General features: G+C 52.0%; 1 protein-coding gene across 5 annotated transcripts in view; it reads right to left on the bottom strand.

The window, feature by feature from the left end:
- Window positions 1-577: 577 nt before the first annotated feature.
- The window catches only part of LOC140899867 (apoptosis-inducing factor 3), a 19,132-nt gene continuing 4,446 nt past the window's right edge, over window positions 578-15,263 (bottom strand). The window contains exons 2-19 of one of the 5 annotated variants that reach the window (XM_073316054.1): window positions 12,201-12,294; window positions 11,504-11,613; window positions 8,859-8,968; window positions 7,952-7,996; window positions 7,773-7,854; window positions 7,480-7,592; window positions 6,418-6,504; window positions 5,881-5,972; window positions 5,549-5,679; window positions 4,766-4,881; window positions 4,189-4,260; window positions 3,795-3,858; window positions 3,119-3,195; window positions 2,913-3,030; window positions 2,368-2,466; window positions 1,812-1,887; window positions 1,022-1,126; window positions 578-889 (exon numbers count right to left, since the gene is read on the bottom strand). In XM_073316054.1, coding sequence (XP_073172155.1) covers window positions 856-889; window positions 1,022-1,126; window positions 1,812-1,887; window positions 2,368-2,466; window positions 2,913-3,030; window positions 3,119-3,195; window positions 3,795-3,858; window positions 4,189-4,260; window positions 4,766-4,881; window positions 5,549-5,679; window positions 5,881-5,972; window positions 6,418-6,504; window positions 7,480-7,592; window positions 7,773-7,854; window positions 7,952-7,996; window positions 8,859-8,968; window positions 11,504-11,613; window positions 12,201-12,294 — 1,625 coding nt within the window. In that variant the 3' untranslated portion in view covers window positions 578-855. Of the gene's footprint in view, window positions 890-1,021; window positions 1,127-1,811; window positions 1,888-2,367; window positions 2,467-2,912; window positions 3,031-3,118; window positions 3,196-3,794; window positions 3,859-4,188; window positions 4,261-4,765; window positions 4,882-5,548; window positions 5,680-5,880; window positions 5,973-6,417; window positions 6,505-7,479; window positions 7,593-7,772; window positions 7,855-7,951; window positions 7,997-8,858; window positions 8,969-11,503; window positions 12,027-12,200; window positions 12,403-15,263 lie in introns of those variants that run through there. The other 4 variants (XM_073316055.1, XM_073316059.1, XM_073316056.1 and 1 more) reach the window with 4 other exon arrangements.

Here is a 15,263-nt window from a genome sequence, read left to right as displayed (position 1 = left end):
GCAGAGATGTAGCCTGAGATCTGATAACATTCCATGCTGCGGGGGGGGGGGGGAAGTAGCACATAACCGAGGCTGGGGGTTGAGATTCCTAGGGCTGGGAGGGGCTGACATGAATCACTAGAGGTAGGAAACACTGAGGAAACTAATGCAATATTTAAAGTTCCCAAGCGATGCTATTGTAGCAGGCAGGCCTCAGCCTAGGAAACCTTTAATGTCCTCTAACTTGCTCTGGCACCGTGTGCCCCTGCTCACGAGAGGAGGTGCAGTATTAGTGAAACTGCATTACGCTTTAGCTCTTGGACAGAGAGCATGGGGCTGGATTCTAGCTGCGTGAAAGACTTTTATCTAGGCTGCAGCGCCCCTTGCTGGAGAAAAGGTGCCTCTCTGCTTTGCTGTTAGACGTGCTACTAATCTCCATGAAATCTCTTCTCTCTTACTGGCCGCTATTCAGGGGCATTTTTTAAAATAGAGCTGTCAGACTGACGGCAGGGTGGGGATATGAGCTTCCCCTGTTTGCTCAGGCCCTGGCCCTGGCCACCATTCAGCTGAGTTCCAGGAGAACGTGGCAGCCTGCTGTTCTTCAGCCCAGCGGCTTTCCCGCTACAGAAGAGAAGACAAGTTATGTCTGGTTGATCTGGCACTTCTCTTCTCTCCCCCGCCCCGCCCCCAATAATACACTTTCCTGGTTGCTGCCCCCAAGTAAAGAGAAGGGATGTTGTGGCTGTGATTGCAGACAAGAAAAGCAGGGCTCCTGCTCTATTTCATGCTGGTTTTTATTTCTCCTAAGTGGGACGACGGGGTATGGGAAATGATTATGCCTGTGGGGGTCTTACTGAGCCCCTAGGCAGTCTCAGGTTAGGCTTGCTTCATCCAGGTTGTATCCGAGGACCTGCAACAGAAGACAGGACACTGAGGAAAAGGCTGCCTGTGACCGAGTGCTCTGGGTCAGGCAGGGCTGATGCTAACAAGGCAGCAGTAACCTCATGGGGCATGAACTTAGTGGGTCAGCTGAGTTACTCACTGGGCCTCTGCTTTTGAGATTTGTCTGCCAGAGTACATGACCTCAGCTACCAGGGAGACCATGGGGTCAAAGTTCAGGCTGGCTACTGCAATCACGTAATCATCCCTGAAAGAGAAAAGCCTCAGCAAATGAGAGATTCTCCCCTCCATACCCTTGAGTGACAGAGCACTGCAGCCTCCTAGAGCTTGAGGGACTGCTGGCCCAGGGCCAGCTTTAATAGGCTCTGAGCTGGGCAGGTGCTGGCATCCCCCATGTGCAGTGACAGCGGAGGCTGGTCCATGGCGAAGGGTGGGTCTGTTAACGTGCCCAGTGCCCATGGGGATCAAGCACTGAATATGAATCAGAGCAAACAGATGCTGTCCTGCTTCCTGCTTCTCCCTTCCTCTCTCCAGGGCTGATATGCCTCAGTCTCTGAATCCTGGGACCCTGCAGTTTTAATATTGAACCTCAAAAGGAAGCTTTTCTATAAATCAGGGAGGCTGTTGAAAGATCTGCCAATCTTCTTCTTTGGGGGCCTGTTCCCCCCTCCTGTGCATGCCCCTGCCACAGTGCAGAAGCTGGATGGACAGCATCCCCGTTGCACACACCCTTGGAAGGATGGTGTGGAGCGTGCCCCTGCAGTACTGCCAAGGACCATCCCCAGGAGCTACATACAGGCTGTTCCCCAGAGCACCACGGATGTCTGTGCTGCATTCTGCGCAGGAAGAGTAAGTTCTTGGCAGATATGCTGGTCGGGTCTGGCTCTGACTTGCCAAGAGTTCTAAGCTAATTGGGTTACAGATTCACTCACTTGATGTAAAAGACCAAGAACTTCAGCTGCTCCAGATTTCCCTTCACAACAGTATCTGTGTATCCTTTCCCATAGCCTGCAAACGCAGAAGATGCAGTGGGGCCTAGGTCTGGGTGAATGCCATCATGCCCCTTAAGCTTAATGACCAAATAACTTTGGGGGTGGGGGGAGGAGACTGCTCAGTAGACCAGTGGAAAGACCCTGAGGCGGGAGCTGGGCTGCATGCTCTATGCAGTGAGGGCTCTGGCCGTGGCCAAGGGGAGAGAGGGTGACCCTTGTCTCCAGGGCCCCAGGGACATGACCTCTGACTCTAGTGTCCTGGGCTATGACTTGACACTGGGTTTTCTACTTTCAGCTATAGCTTCCCCAAATTAAAAAAGGGGCTTGGGGTGGGGGACTTCTCACCCTCACTCTCTCTGATTGACTTGGAGAATGGTTCAAACATCTCTCTGGGTGCTTATTAGGTCCCCATCCCTGCAGTATCTGAGCACCTAGCTCTGCAGAGGTATGGGGCAGAGGAATAGCGGTTGTCCCAGCTTTTCTGCTCCCCTCCCACCTGCATAGCGGATGCTTTTTCCGAGCAGCGAGGTCCAAAAGAAGGGAACTGTGTGCAATGCCTTCTGCTTCTTCAGCATGTTTAAAGCAGCAATGTGACCTGAAACGACCCAGAAAACCCCAGGAGGGGAAAATGTATTTTTCCAGAAGATAGTTTCAGGGGAGACTTTTAAAACTTCAGGTTCATCAGCTTATGAAGCCTGTCTCCTGTCCTGGCTCAAGGTGGGAAGCAGGATATTGCTTCCAACGACTGACTCGTGCTGGCAGCTGGGTTGGCTGGAGCAGCTACCCACCTCTACGTGCATGACCCCTTCCCTTCCCTCCCTCTGCCATTTGGTCAGAGCTGGCCCCATTGCATGGCACGTGAGCTGGTCAGTGGAGCTGGGGCTGATCAGTGGGGCTTGAGCTGGTTTGGTGCATAGACAGTGGCTCTTCATGTCCTACAGCCCTTGCAGCCTTGAGTGACCACTTCTCAAGCCTGTTTTCCCAGCTGTGTTGGGACGGGAGGCAGACACAGATAGTGCTGTTGCTCCTGCAGTCCCTCACCATGAGCCTGTGCCATCTGCCAGTGACGGATGGTGGCGGTCGTCCCACCGAACAGTGTGACTGGAAATGAAGTCACATCCCCAGCAGCAAAGACTCTTGGGACGTTGGTTTGCATGAACTAAGAGGGGAGAAAGAGTGCGATTAATGAACTAACATGCGCGGCACCTTAAAAGTGATGTGTGCATGCCTCACAGGAACTTACGCACCAAATCCACCAGGATGGCACCTCTGCGGTCCAGAGCAATTGAAGTGTCCTTCAGGAACCCTGAGTTGGAGGCGACACCTTTGGGGAAAGATGAGGAAACTTGTGAGTTGGGCTCCAAGCAAGGGGTGTGGCAGGAGTGACATAGGCCAGTGCAGGAGGGAGCACAGCTGCTTAAGTATCATTCAATCCAGCATGGGCTGGAGTCGGGCAAAGTGCAGTAAGAACAAACAGCAGCATATGGAGGTGAGGGTGACAGTGAGAGTTGCATGAGGGGTACAGGCCAGGGGCTGGTTGAGCTTGAAGAGGGGTAGCCAAACCCCAGCTCTAAGCGGGGCAAGGTATTTTGGTAACAGGCGCAATAGGTGTAAGAACAGATCCCTGGAGGGGGACTGCTGGAGCAGTACTATAGGAAGGGAGAGTGTAAGGCAATCAAGCCGCCAGCATGCCATGCTCAGGGTATCTCGGGGGGCTGGAGTTGGTTGGGGCTAGGGTAGAGGGAGTAATTATTCTCTTGGGAGTTAGTCTTGGAATGTGAGCCAGCCAGGCTCTGTTTTACGGTGGGCGGCAGTGCTTTGGGTTTTAGCTAGGGTTGGATACGCAGAGGTCCTGGAAGGAGAGGGGCAGCATCAGTACGATGGTGTCTATACAGAGCAAAGGCGTACTGTTTAGTCTCTTACCTATTCCCACCACCACCACATCTGCAGGTAGCGTCTCTCCACTGGCCAAAACAGCCTCTGTAACCTAGGAAACAGGCAACACCATTCACTGAGACGGTGCCTCAGAACCTCCTCCGCCCAGAGACACCCCCAGCCTGCCCTCGCTACGGCACTTTGCTTCCCTGGACCACCCAATCCATTTTTCCGGGCCCACGAGACTCTGACCCTAGGGGCAGTGGAGAGCAAGCTAGTGCCTTTGTAGGCAATACAAATGTAGGGTTTAGTGGCCTGGGAGCCTGGAGATTACACGGGCTGTGGAAGGAACACGGGACGGGAGTGGAATGGTATAGGCCCAGATTAGAAGCAGATTTTGGTAGCAGTCCAGGTGTGGAGCTGGTGTTAAAGACTTGCTAACCTTTCTGTTCTCTCCTCGCAGCTCAGAGATTTCAGCCTTCATGTAGAATTTCACTCTTTTATTCTGCAGCATCTGAAACAAGGAAGAGGAATTACCCTGGCCCAAAATGGCTCTTCTCATCAGTGTTCTATTCCTGATTAATTCAACAATTACACATTCCTCCCCTTCCAGAAACCCAGGCAAATAGCGGGGCCACTGGCCAGCTCTGCCCACTAGGGTTCTCCAAGTACCCCCCAAGTTGGTCCTGTGGATGAGAGAGCTGGCATCTCCTCCAGCTGATGGACAGCCATGCCCCCTTCTGGGCCCCCAGCCTGTGCTGGGAGCCCTTGCACATAAGGTGGGACTGTTAGCTTGGGGGAGATGTGGGGATGAGAGGAGACCAGTGTGGCTAGGGAGGGGTGGCTGGGAATAGCCCCTGTGTGTGCGCGCACGTGAGGGAGCTGTGGGCAAGGCAGGTAGGGAGGGGTAAGTGTTGCCTCGGGCACAGAGGGGGCAGGAGGTTTGCGCTCATGAGGTCAGCGTAGGGCTTCCCCACCACTTGGATTTGTGTGCATTCTCTGTCTGCTATTAATTATACCTTCATGGCAACGCCTCCGACCTGAGGCCCCAGCACTGCCTGGAAGGGGAACTCCCCTCTTTCCACCACGCAGATGGTGCTGGCCTTGTCTGAAAGGAAGGCAGCTACCTCCATCCCTGCACACAATGGACACACCTGCAGTGAAATTGGCACAAGCATGCACGCACACGCACACACACACACCCCTTCCCCAGCACCAACCTTCTCCCTAGAAATAGGGATGAAGCTGGAAACCTTTTACCCGGGGGGGTGGGAAGGGCGTCAGAGATGCTGCCCCTGCTGCCTGCTTTTATACAGCCATGGGGCTCCTCAAGTATCAGTCTCTAGTATCCTGAATCTTTCTGGGATTCACCAGGGATCCAACTACCAGGAAGGGCAAAGACTTCTCCATCCCCCTATGCACCCCACTAGCTGCACGTCTGGCCTGTTTCCCTCCCCAGGGCACAGCAAACCTTCCCCACTCTCCCAGGTGGTGCTGAACGAGGCAGCCTGCACTCCTGAAGGATGAAGGGACACCTCCATAAAATAAATCCCCTTCCTCCAGGTCTAAGTGCTGTTTGCAGTTCTTAGCACTCCCAGAGGAACGGCTTGGCGGGCACTCCCCATGGAGTAATGCACAGCCCAGAATAGCAGGGAGCGGCCACCCATGGGCAAATGGCCATTGGTTAATCAGCACACATGGTGAAAATAAATTTCAAGGCTCTGCTTATAATTAGTGATCTGACCCCACCCCTATTCTGACTTGTTATGTGCAGTCAGGCAGCTGCTATGCCAGTCTCCTACCAATGAATGACGCGCCTAGAATCACCACCCTCTTGCCAGTTGCTAGGTGGAGAATCCTGTTAGCATCCTCTGGGGTTTGCAGGGAACACACATTCTCCAGGTCTGAGCCGGGGCACTGGAGCTGCCTGGGGCTGCAGGAGAGGAGACGTCAGTTACAGTTGCCATGCATCTTAAAAGACAGCTGTGTCTGCCCATCCGCTGCGTGCACAGAGACGCACCCACCCCACCCAGAGGCTCAGGGAGCTGACCGCCCTGAAGAGGTCAAAGGCCTGCTGCACTCAGCCCATCTCAGGCCCCTGTGCCAGGCACACGTGGCTGCCTCGCTTTCTCACCTGCTGCCTGTCGCAATGAGGAGCTGGTCGTACCTCTGGAAGGCCCCATCCTGGAAGTGGGCTTTCTGCCCCTGTGTGTCCACGGACACCACCTGCAGCAAGGAAAGGCACGGGGCAGCGTACTGCTCACTCCTCCATTCCACAGCCTGCCTTAGTGCATAGCCACACAGGCACCTGTGTGCCCCCAGCCCAGTCTGCTCTTTGCACCCAAGTACAAGGTGGGAGAGTGCTACATTTCCCAGTTTGGAACCCAAAGCTCCAGTGTGCCATATGCCCCCTTCTAAAGTCACCTCCCTCCCATGGGAGTGCTGCCTGTCTGCCACTAGTTTACCCCCATGTACCAATGCTCAGCAGGTAACCCTGACTTTGGTGTGCAACTCCCAACATGCACTGTGTGTGCCCACACAGAGTGACTAATCAACCCACCATTCCAGAGGAGAACTACAGTATTCTGCAGCAATGGTCCCCTGCTCCCAGGCCAGTGTTTGGGACAAGGACTGATCTTTTGATAAAGGTGAGCTGCTGCCGCTCCTTCACCTCTTTTTCGGTCCAAACTTCTACTCCATGAGCCTCAAAGAAGTCCTGCTGCCGCAGGTAAATGCTCTCTAGTGTCTTATCCATCGCCTGGAAGCGAAGCAAAGCACCAGGAATGAGGAGCAGCTCCACAAAGCCAGTCGCACTGTGCAGGAGGTTAACAGCACATGGGCTGCAACCTGGATCTGGGTTTCTGGAGTTTCCTCATGGGAAATGTTCGCAATGGGCAATAAGAAAAGGAGTACTTGTGGCACATTAGAGACTAACACAAGTCTTTTCTTTTTGCGGATACAGACTAACACGGCTGCTACTCTGAAACCATGGGCAATGTGTTTTCTTATTAGTAAACCAAACTGCCCTCCCCCAAGCCAACCATGTCTATAGCAGGAGAGGCTGCAGGGAATGGGGTAAGATCACTGGCTCAGAACTGCTTCTGGCCAAGGCTGTCCCACGAGGAGGCACTGTAGGGAGTGGGTAGGGACAGTTGGGTGGGAGGGATAGCTCAGTGGTTTGAGCTTTGGCCTGCTTAACCCCGGGTTGTGAGTTCAATCCTTGAGGGGGCCATTTAGGGATCTGGGGCAAAAATTGGGGATTGGTCCTGCTTTGAGCAGGGGGTGGGACTAGATGACCTCCTGAGGGCCTTTCCAACCCTGATATTCTATGATTTGCTGGACAATGAGAAAAGGAGGACTTGTGGCTCCTTAGAGACTAACAAATTTATTTGAGCATAAGCTTTCGTGAGCTACAGCTCACTTCATCAAATGCTGTAGCTCATGAAAACTTATGCTCAAATAAATTTGTTAGTCTCTAAGGTGCCACAAGTCCTCCTTTTCGTTTTGCAGATACAGCTAACATGGCTGCTACTCTGAAACTTGCTGAACAATGTAACCTCCCTATAGACAGGCTCTGCTCACAGCCCTGGGTAACTGGGCTCTGCTGAAGCAGCTGGAGCTCTGACTGTGGTTCACTGACTGAAGCTTTTACTAATTCCTGACCTTCCCCCCACCCTCCCCAGTCCATCCCCTCAATCACAGTTCTTAAGAGAAGCTCTGGCCATGCACAAACCTTGCTTAGTTGGGTCCTGTCATATGGGACATGCTTTTCTTTGGTTACCATGATGATCCTGCCTGTAAAGCCTTCCTGACGAAGTGTTTCTGCACAGACCAGTGCAGCTGTACCTGTGAGAGAAACATGAGTCTCACCCCTTCTGGCACGACTTACTAGCCACACAGGAGGAACGCTCCTGGCACCCCTGGAGAAGAGCCCAGCAGACCCAGCATGTGCCCGAGGGGCTGACATACAAGCTACATAACCAAAGCACAGGTGCTTGTGTTCAGACTGTCTTCTGATTCACTGACCTCCACCCAGGAGCAGCATTGTGTTCTCGTTGCTCTTGCATCGCTCACTCATGGCCTTCAACCTTCGGTCACTTTCAAGGTCCTGGTAGAAAGAAAAGAAGAAATTATTCAAACAATGGCAACTGGTCCCTGGACCACCTTTGCTGTGGTTACTCAGTGAGAGTAGGTGAGATCAGTACCTTTTTTTTTGCAGTAATAAATACCTTCCCGTCTTCCACTCGCACCTGCAAAAACCGAAGGAGAGTGGGATTTCAGTGCACAGCTGAGGCTGCTGGGAATTTACTGAGGAGCCTTTGCTTTGGAGTGTGTGTGTCCTGCAAGAGAAGGCTGCTACCAAAGCCTGGGTTACTCTGGGGCCAAGCGGCACTGAGGAGGAGGAGGGTGGGCACTGGAGGTGGGGTGGTCTTCAGTGAAGGCACAATGAGTATGTGGAACTAATAAGGCACCCTGATGCCAAAGAAGCAACCCAGGGCTTTCAGCCTAAGGAGTCTCTCAAAGGCAAAAAGCTAGAGCAGCCCTAGGGGGAAAGAAAGCGTGCTGGACGGTCTCATGTTTCACTCTTCTAAAGAGTGAGGAGCGCTAGTGCCCCTCTGCTGAAGGTGGGTTTGGGCAGGTCACATTTGGATGCTTCTGTCCAGCTGATCACCCAAGCCCACAGAATACCACGCTCCATCTGACAAGTTCAGAGTGACTTTTAGGCACCTTTCAATGCCAAAGCAGCTCAAACAGACCCTGCTAGCACTTACAGAAGTATTACATGATTTGTTTTCAGAGAGTTGTGAAAATCCTTCTTCCTTTCAAAAGCTCTACTCATCAATGTGGGGCAAGGGGGCTAACAAGGCTTCTGAAAAGGCATTTAGGTCCTAGAGCCATATGGTCCCGAAAACCAGTACTTCAGTAACCACTGTGGAGAGTGGTGGCCAGGGAAGAGAATTCTAACATTTCCACAGAATTGCTGGTGAGGCCAGGGCCCAAGCTGGATGTAAAGTGGCAGGTACTGGAATGGATGAGGCAAAAAGGGGAGCAAATACAGAGTAGACAGAACAAGCTGAGATGTAGAATGAAAAGTAACAAGGATAATGTCACCTTAAAGCAGGGAAGACAGTCCAGAGTTGGGTACTCCTCAATGTCTCCAGTTCTGATATTGAAGCAGGCACCATGCCAGGGACAGCGCAGCCTGTTACCCGCCAAGACTCCTGCAAGTCACACACCAAGGAAAGTGTTGTCTAGTGAGTAGAACAGAACTTGTTGTCAGGACTCCTGGAGTCTATTCCCATCTTGGACTGTAATGTGATGCACCATGGGTAAGTTGTTCACTTCTGCAAACTGGGTTCAGGATTCTTGCCCACCTCATTAGGTGTTGTGAAGCAGCACTGTGTACCTCTTCACTATCCTTGAGAAGTACTGTATGGGTGAGATCATTTGGGGAATCCTGTGTACAACTTATGAATTCTGGTTGATATTATGGACTCTTCATGTATCTAGACTGAACTGCAAACTCCATTTGGAGTGCAAGGCTGATCTAGTTCCTCTGCTGTCTTTTTACCTCCAGCTTGGGCTGAAATTTCCAGAGGTGATGACCCAGGACTAACAATGGTGGGTTGTTAAACTGTTAGGCCTTCTATTCAAGTGGAGGCCCCCTAGGTCAGTGAGCTGACTACTGCCCAGAAGAACCAGTTTGCCTGGTGGGCTGGTAACAAGGCAACTGATCATCTGGTAGAGCAGAATTCAAGCTGATTGGAGGTCAGCTGACAAAGGGGAAAGTTATAAAAGGAAGGGCCTCTCACATTTCAGGGTGTTGAAAGCTACTGCTTGTGGGGTAGAGAGAGGGAGGGAGGGAGTGAGAGAGACTCTATGTTCTGGAGGAGAAGCCATGTGCAGGAGGGAATGGAAAGAGGAAAGACCCTGGACTTCTTAGGAGACTACCCAGTTCCCAAAGAATGCTTGCGAGTGGTGAGGAAACTGAGGCAGGATATGGCATGCTGGTGTTACTTTTTAGCTTAGTAAAGAGTGATTGTTTTCAAAAATCCCTGTGCACAAGGTATCTGTTTGAGTCCATTGGCACATGTCTCTAAAAGGGTAAGCTGTGAACCCAAGTGCCCACAAGGTGGGAGCTCTTGAAAAAAGGGGGTCCTGGGAGGCTAGGGTAGCCAGGCATGGGGTCCCACTTCCATGAAGGGGTATCACAGTCTGTGCCCAGGAAGCAACCCCAAGAGGCCAAACAGAGCCAGTGCTGCAGCCTATTCAGAAGAAGGGAGGCTTTAAAGCAGCGTTTCTCAAATGTGGCCACCAGGGGCTCTTTGTGCAGCCATGGCCTCCTGCATGGTGATGAGGGGGGCAAAGCAGTGGCCCCTCCCCCAGGGCTGCAAGCAGGGGTTGGGCCCTGTACCCCTCTGGAGCCACAAATGCTGGAGGAGCAGGCAGGCAGTGGGGCTTGGGCTTCAGATCTGAGGTGGTGGGCAACAGGCTTCAGCTATGTGGTGGCAGGCTCCATCCCCTGGCCACAGGCTTTGAGCCCTGACCCTGGCTCCAGACTCAGCCCCCCCCAACATGCAGCCTCGTCTGGCCCCGGGCTGTGGCTGTGTGGCAGCGGGCTCTGACCCCCAGCTGCAGGGTTTCAGACTTCAGCCATGGGGCCACACGATCCAGCCCGCAGCCATGCGGCAGTGACTGCCAGCCCCAAGCTCACCTCCCCCCCCAACAGACCTCTGCAGCCCCCAGCCCCCACTGCAGCCCCCAGCCCCAGTCCCTGGCTGCGGAACTGAAGGACTCTGGTCCCCGGTCTCACCCCCCCTCATCGCCCCCAATCCCCAGCTGCCTCTCTACCCACCTTCCCATCCAGGGCTTAATTTGTCCCTCAGCTTGCCAGGGCTGAGTAAGTCTGTTGTGAAAAGTGATATTTGTATGTTTGTTAATATCACTTTTCACTGCCTCCCTGCTAGCTGGCAAGTCTCTTGATGTGAAAAGTGATATTAACAAAATACTAATCACTTTTCACAGAAACAGACATACTACCTAGCAAGTCTTAAAAAAATAAGCAACCACAAAAAGCAAAAGAAACAACAACAGAAAGGGACAAGAACGTGCAAAACACATTATTTGTTTCCGTTCTGTTTAAAGAAAATGGTACATTATTTTTATTATCAAGTCTGCAAAAAACCCTACATAAATAAATTACATTGATTTGGACATATTTATTTGTTTTTCCTAAAGTTAATTGAGTATTTTAGGAAAAATTGTCAGAGTGGCCACCAGCAATAGTCGGTGGCTGCACTCTGAGGCCACCAAAAAATTTCTTGTGCGAACCCCTGCTGTAAAGCGCCCTGGTATGTGTGGGGAGGGAGCCAAACACAACAGTCTGGTGAGAGTCCAGCAGGGGGCGCTTGGCCAGAGCAGTGACTTGAGACAAGGCCAATGGCACCATGCTGAGGCAGCCCCCTGAAAAGCAGGTGAATCCTGGTTCATTTCCCACTGTGGAGCTGGGCTGTCCCTGACTTGGGGGTGACAGCATGGGCTTCCCTTGCCCTTTCGCACAGAGAGGAGAAGGCAGGTGCAGTGAGAAAGGGAATGAGAAGCTAGGCTGCTAGGCGGAAGCATTAGAAAAGCAGCAGCTCCTGGAGGGATGCTGCCCGTCCTCTGCACAGTGTCTCCTTTGACACCTTCGCCTCTACCTTGCGTTTGCCCATGGCCTGAGCTTTGCCTGGCAGCTGGAGATACCCGCCGGGTTTTACCTTTGCTGAGAGAGGCTCCTGCATGTGTGCACTTGCTCCCCACAGCACTGAACTCCATCTTACTCCTCGCCAGCAACACCTTGTGGCCTGCAACCTCCACTTCCCGCAGCCTGCAGGAGACAAGCACAAGCCGACATGGCGAGCCTGGACCCCTGGACGGTGGAGGCAATGCCTGGACGGTGGGGCAACCACAGGGAGCAGTGGGATCAGAATCAGCCCACCCGGGGGCAGCTGGAGGAGAAGGCTGCCATACCTGACTCCTCGCTTGTCCCACAAGAGCCTCCAATAACCACGGCAATGGGGCTGGTGTTTCTTTGGCTCCAGGCCCCCTACAGCCTCTCTCAGTGGGCTTTTGCGGAGCTGGCTTCTTCCTAACCTGCCTCCTCCTCCTTGGTTCACAGGAGTCCCAACCAAGCCACCTCTTAAATGAAGCCTTGTTGCTGAGGCGCAGAACAGGAACAGAAGCCCCCAGCACACCCACCTCTTTGGCCTGCTTTGCTGAGGCAGGACCCACTCTCCCCATGTGCTAATGCAGGGTGCCAGCAGGGGATGCAGGTGGGGCTGGGGGGTTTACTGGATGTCACACAGGTTGAGCTGAGTTCAGCTGGAGAGGGCCTGGGTCAGGTCTGTCAGCAAGTGCAGGTGATGGGAACTGGCCTTTCACGTTACCCCCAACCTGCCATGATCTGACACTCACTCGCCATCCTGGACCTCTGACTCCTGGCAGACCTGCTCCGTGACGCTGTCTTCAGTGTCCATGCTTGTGGGTGCCCGTCTCAGCGGCTGGCCGGCTGAAGACAGAGCATAGAGGAGTTAGGGATGGGGAATGGGGTGCTGCAGCAGAGCATTCTGGGAAGGCTGCTGCTCGGTTGTTTTGCTCTCGGAGTTGCTGACGGGACATCTGTGTTATGATCTCAGCACCATGTGACAATGCACCTCAGCATGAGGACACAGGCCCCAGAGTGACCTAGGCTGCCGGGCAGATTGCAGACCTGTCTCAGCCTGATGGTGCACCGTGGGAGTGTGACATCACAACTGCGGCCCCGGGCCCTTTGGGCTGGCAGCCAGGCCCTGTTCCCCTTCCACCCTCTGTTACACTTTCCCCCCCCCCAAAATGCACCAGAACCCCACAGAGGGGCTCCTAAAGCCAGTGCTCAGCAAATCACCCTGCTCACTGGCCCTGCCCCAAGGCATGGCCTCCTCTGGAAACAGAGGGGCCAGAACTGCAGGCATAGCCATTCTGTGCAGGAGTGACTTGGCTCGACAGCCCGGAGCAGGTAGGCTCCCCCAGCTCTGGGACCAGAGCAGGCAGGCCCCCAAGTCTGGAGCCCAGAAAGCTTCATGGCAGAGGCAGTTGGGATGAGAGCGTGGGTGAGAAAGGCCAGTGCCTCAGCCCTGGTGAGCAGGGCGGGGCTGGGGCCTCGCTCACAGCCTGAGGTAATGGTACCGATAGAGGAGAGGGTACCTGGGAACTGGGAGAAAGCCAGGCCTCTGTTTAATTCTGGTTCAATGACTCATTTTGTTTAGTTTCATGTTTTGTTTTTTTTACTTTTTAGAATACAATTGAAGCAAAATTCAAAACAAAAAGTCATTTTGAATAGGGGGAAAAAATTTCATTTTGAAAATGTAGAATCGAGACGTTTGGACTTTTGGGGGGCCAAAACAATTTGGCACAACTTGCAGAAATTTGTAAAATGTTTCAGTCAACCCAAATATGCATTTTTCAGTTAAAAAAAAGTTTTGGTCAGAATTTTTTGCCCAGCAGTACTTAGGAGCCTTGCCTGTTTAGTTTTGATGCTGTCTTGGTAATCCGTAAACTAGAGACAGAGAGCAGATAGCAGAGACCTGTGGAATTAAATCAATTTTTTTCCTCTGGTGAGTAGTCCCTGGAGCAGGCAGTGAAGCTGCTTCAAAGTGAGGTCTGTGGTTGGTGCATCAAGGGAGATGAAACATAAACAGAAGCAGATTGATTCACCACAAAAAGGTGCAACTAGTTCTTACAGGAACAACAATTTAACTCCTGAAACTTCTACCTCAAAAGCCTGGCCATGGAGCACCCACCCCACACGGATGTCATTATCATTTCCATTTACCCTGCAGAAAGGAATCATAAATACTCACATGAGCTCCGAAGTGTTTTTCCTCACCAGAATTAAGAAATTGAAACCTCCTGTATTGCACCTGGTGTGTGTCAAGAGAGACAAGTCTGTCCCTGTCTCCTGCAGCGAATGCACATCTGGATTGCTGCCCTCAACAAGTTACACAATATCTCTGTCAGTCACAAGAGGTCTGTATCCTGGCAACGAGGAGTTATGCTCCTCCCCCTTTGGGAAGGGGAGTGTGTCATTGGTTTAATGGATAATGAGGGGGAATGACTGAGCAAGAGTTCAAGTGCAATTTCTATAATTATTCTGCTTCTGTTGCTAATTAAATTCATTTACTTGAAGATGAAAAGGGCTGACTGAAGTACAAAGGCTTATCGGCTAGCTGTGCCGGGGTGTGGTATAAAATCTTGATATTTCATCATATGCAAAATAGTTCAGAAAACAAGACTGTGCAAATGCAATTTCTCTCCATCTCTTGGGGTCACATTAGCCTCTTTCTGAGCCTTTGCAAAGACCTAGCACGGTATACTGTATTACCTAGGACTTTGCTTGACAAGCTGTTGGTATCTGAGGTATTTGTATGGCACCTATAACCATGCAGTCCGATTTTCCAGAAGTGCTGAGCCTCTGCGAGCTCCCCTTGAATGCAGTGAGAGTCTCAGGTGTTCAGCACCTCTGACCAGCAAGCACTAGGTACCAAATGCTGCCTCTGACTGGATGAGACCCCTGGCTCCAGGTGACTGGTGTTCAATGAAGAGCTGAGGGAGAGTTTGGGCACCAACATACCACAGACCCCACCATGCCAGCTGCAGGCCAGGCTGTGTTCTCCTTTCACATTGGTGTAGCAGTTAGCCTCTGTGGAGGGGGAGTAGAAAACTATTTGGCTCAGAAAGAGAGGCAATGTGTCCCCAAGCCTTTAACTTTCAAAACCCAAAGTTTCCAGCGGAATGTTTCTGATAACCACTATTCAGATACTAGGCCCTACAGGGCCCACTTTCACCTACACCCAATCACATCCCTCGCCCACCAGTGTAGGGGCATTAGCAGGAAAAAGGGAAGAATGTCTGCTACATTGTGGCCTCCATCTGATCCTCTGCTGGCATCTGGAGGCTCTGGGCACCTGAGCATAGAGTCACAGGTCTGGAAAGGACCTTGAGAGGTTGTCTAGTGTAGTCCCCTGCACTCATGGCAGGACTAAGTATTATTTAGACCATCCCTGACAGGTCTTTGTCCAGCCTGCTCTTAAAAATTCCCAATGATGGAGATTCCACAACCTCCCTAGGCAATTTATTCCAGTGCTTAACCGCCCTGATAGGAAGGTTTTCCAAATGTCCAACCTAAACCGCCCTTGCTGCAATTTAAGCCTGTTTCTTCTTGTCCTGTCCTCAGAGGTTAACGGGAACAATTTTTCTCCCTCCTCCTTGTAACAACCTTTTATGTACTTTAAAACTGTTATCATGTCCCCCTCAGTCTTCTCTTTTCCAGACTGAACAAACCCAATTTTTTCAATCTTCCCTCATAGCTCATGTTTTCTAGACCTTTAATCATTTTTGTTGCTCTTCCCTGGACTTTCTCCAATTTGTCCACATCTTTCCTGAAATGTGGTGCCCAGAACTGGACACAATACTCCAGTTGAGGCCTAATCAGAGCAGAAG

Source organism: Lepidochelys kempii, chromosome 17 (assembly GCF_965140285.1).
Source record: "Lepidochelys kempii isolate rLepKem1 chromosome 17, rLepKem1.hap1, whole genome shotgun sequence".
NCBI lineage: Eukaryota > Metazoa > Chordata > Testudines > Cheloniidae > Lepidochelys > Lepidochelys kempii.
Note: the sequence above shows the minus strand (reverse complement) of the source record. Positions and strands in the feature narration are given on the sequence as shown.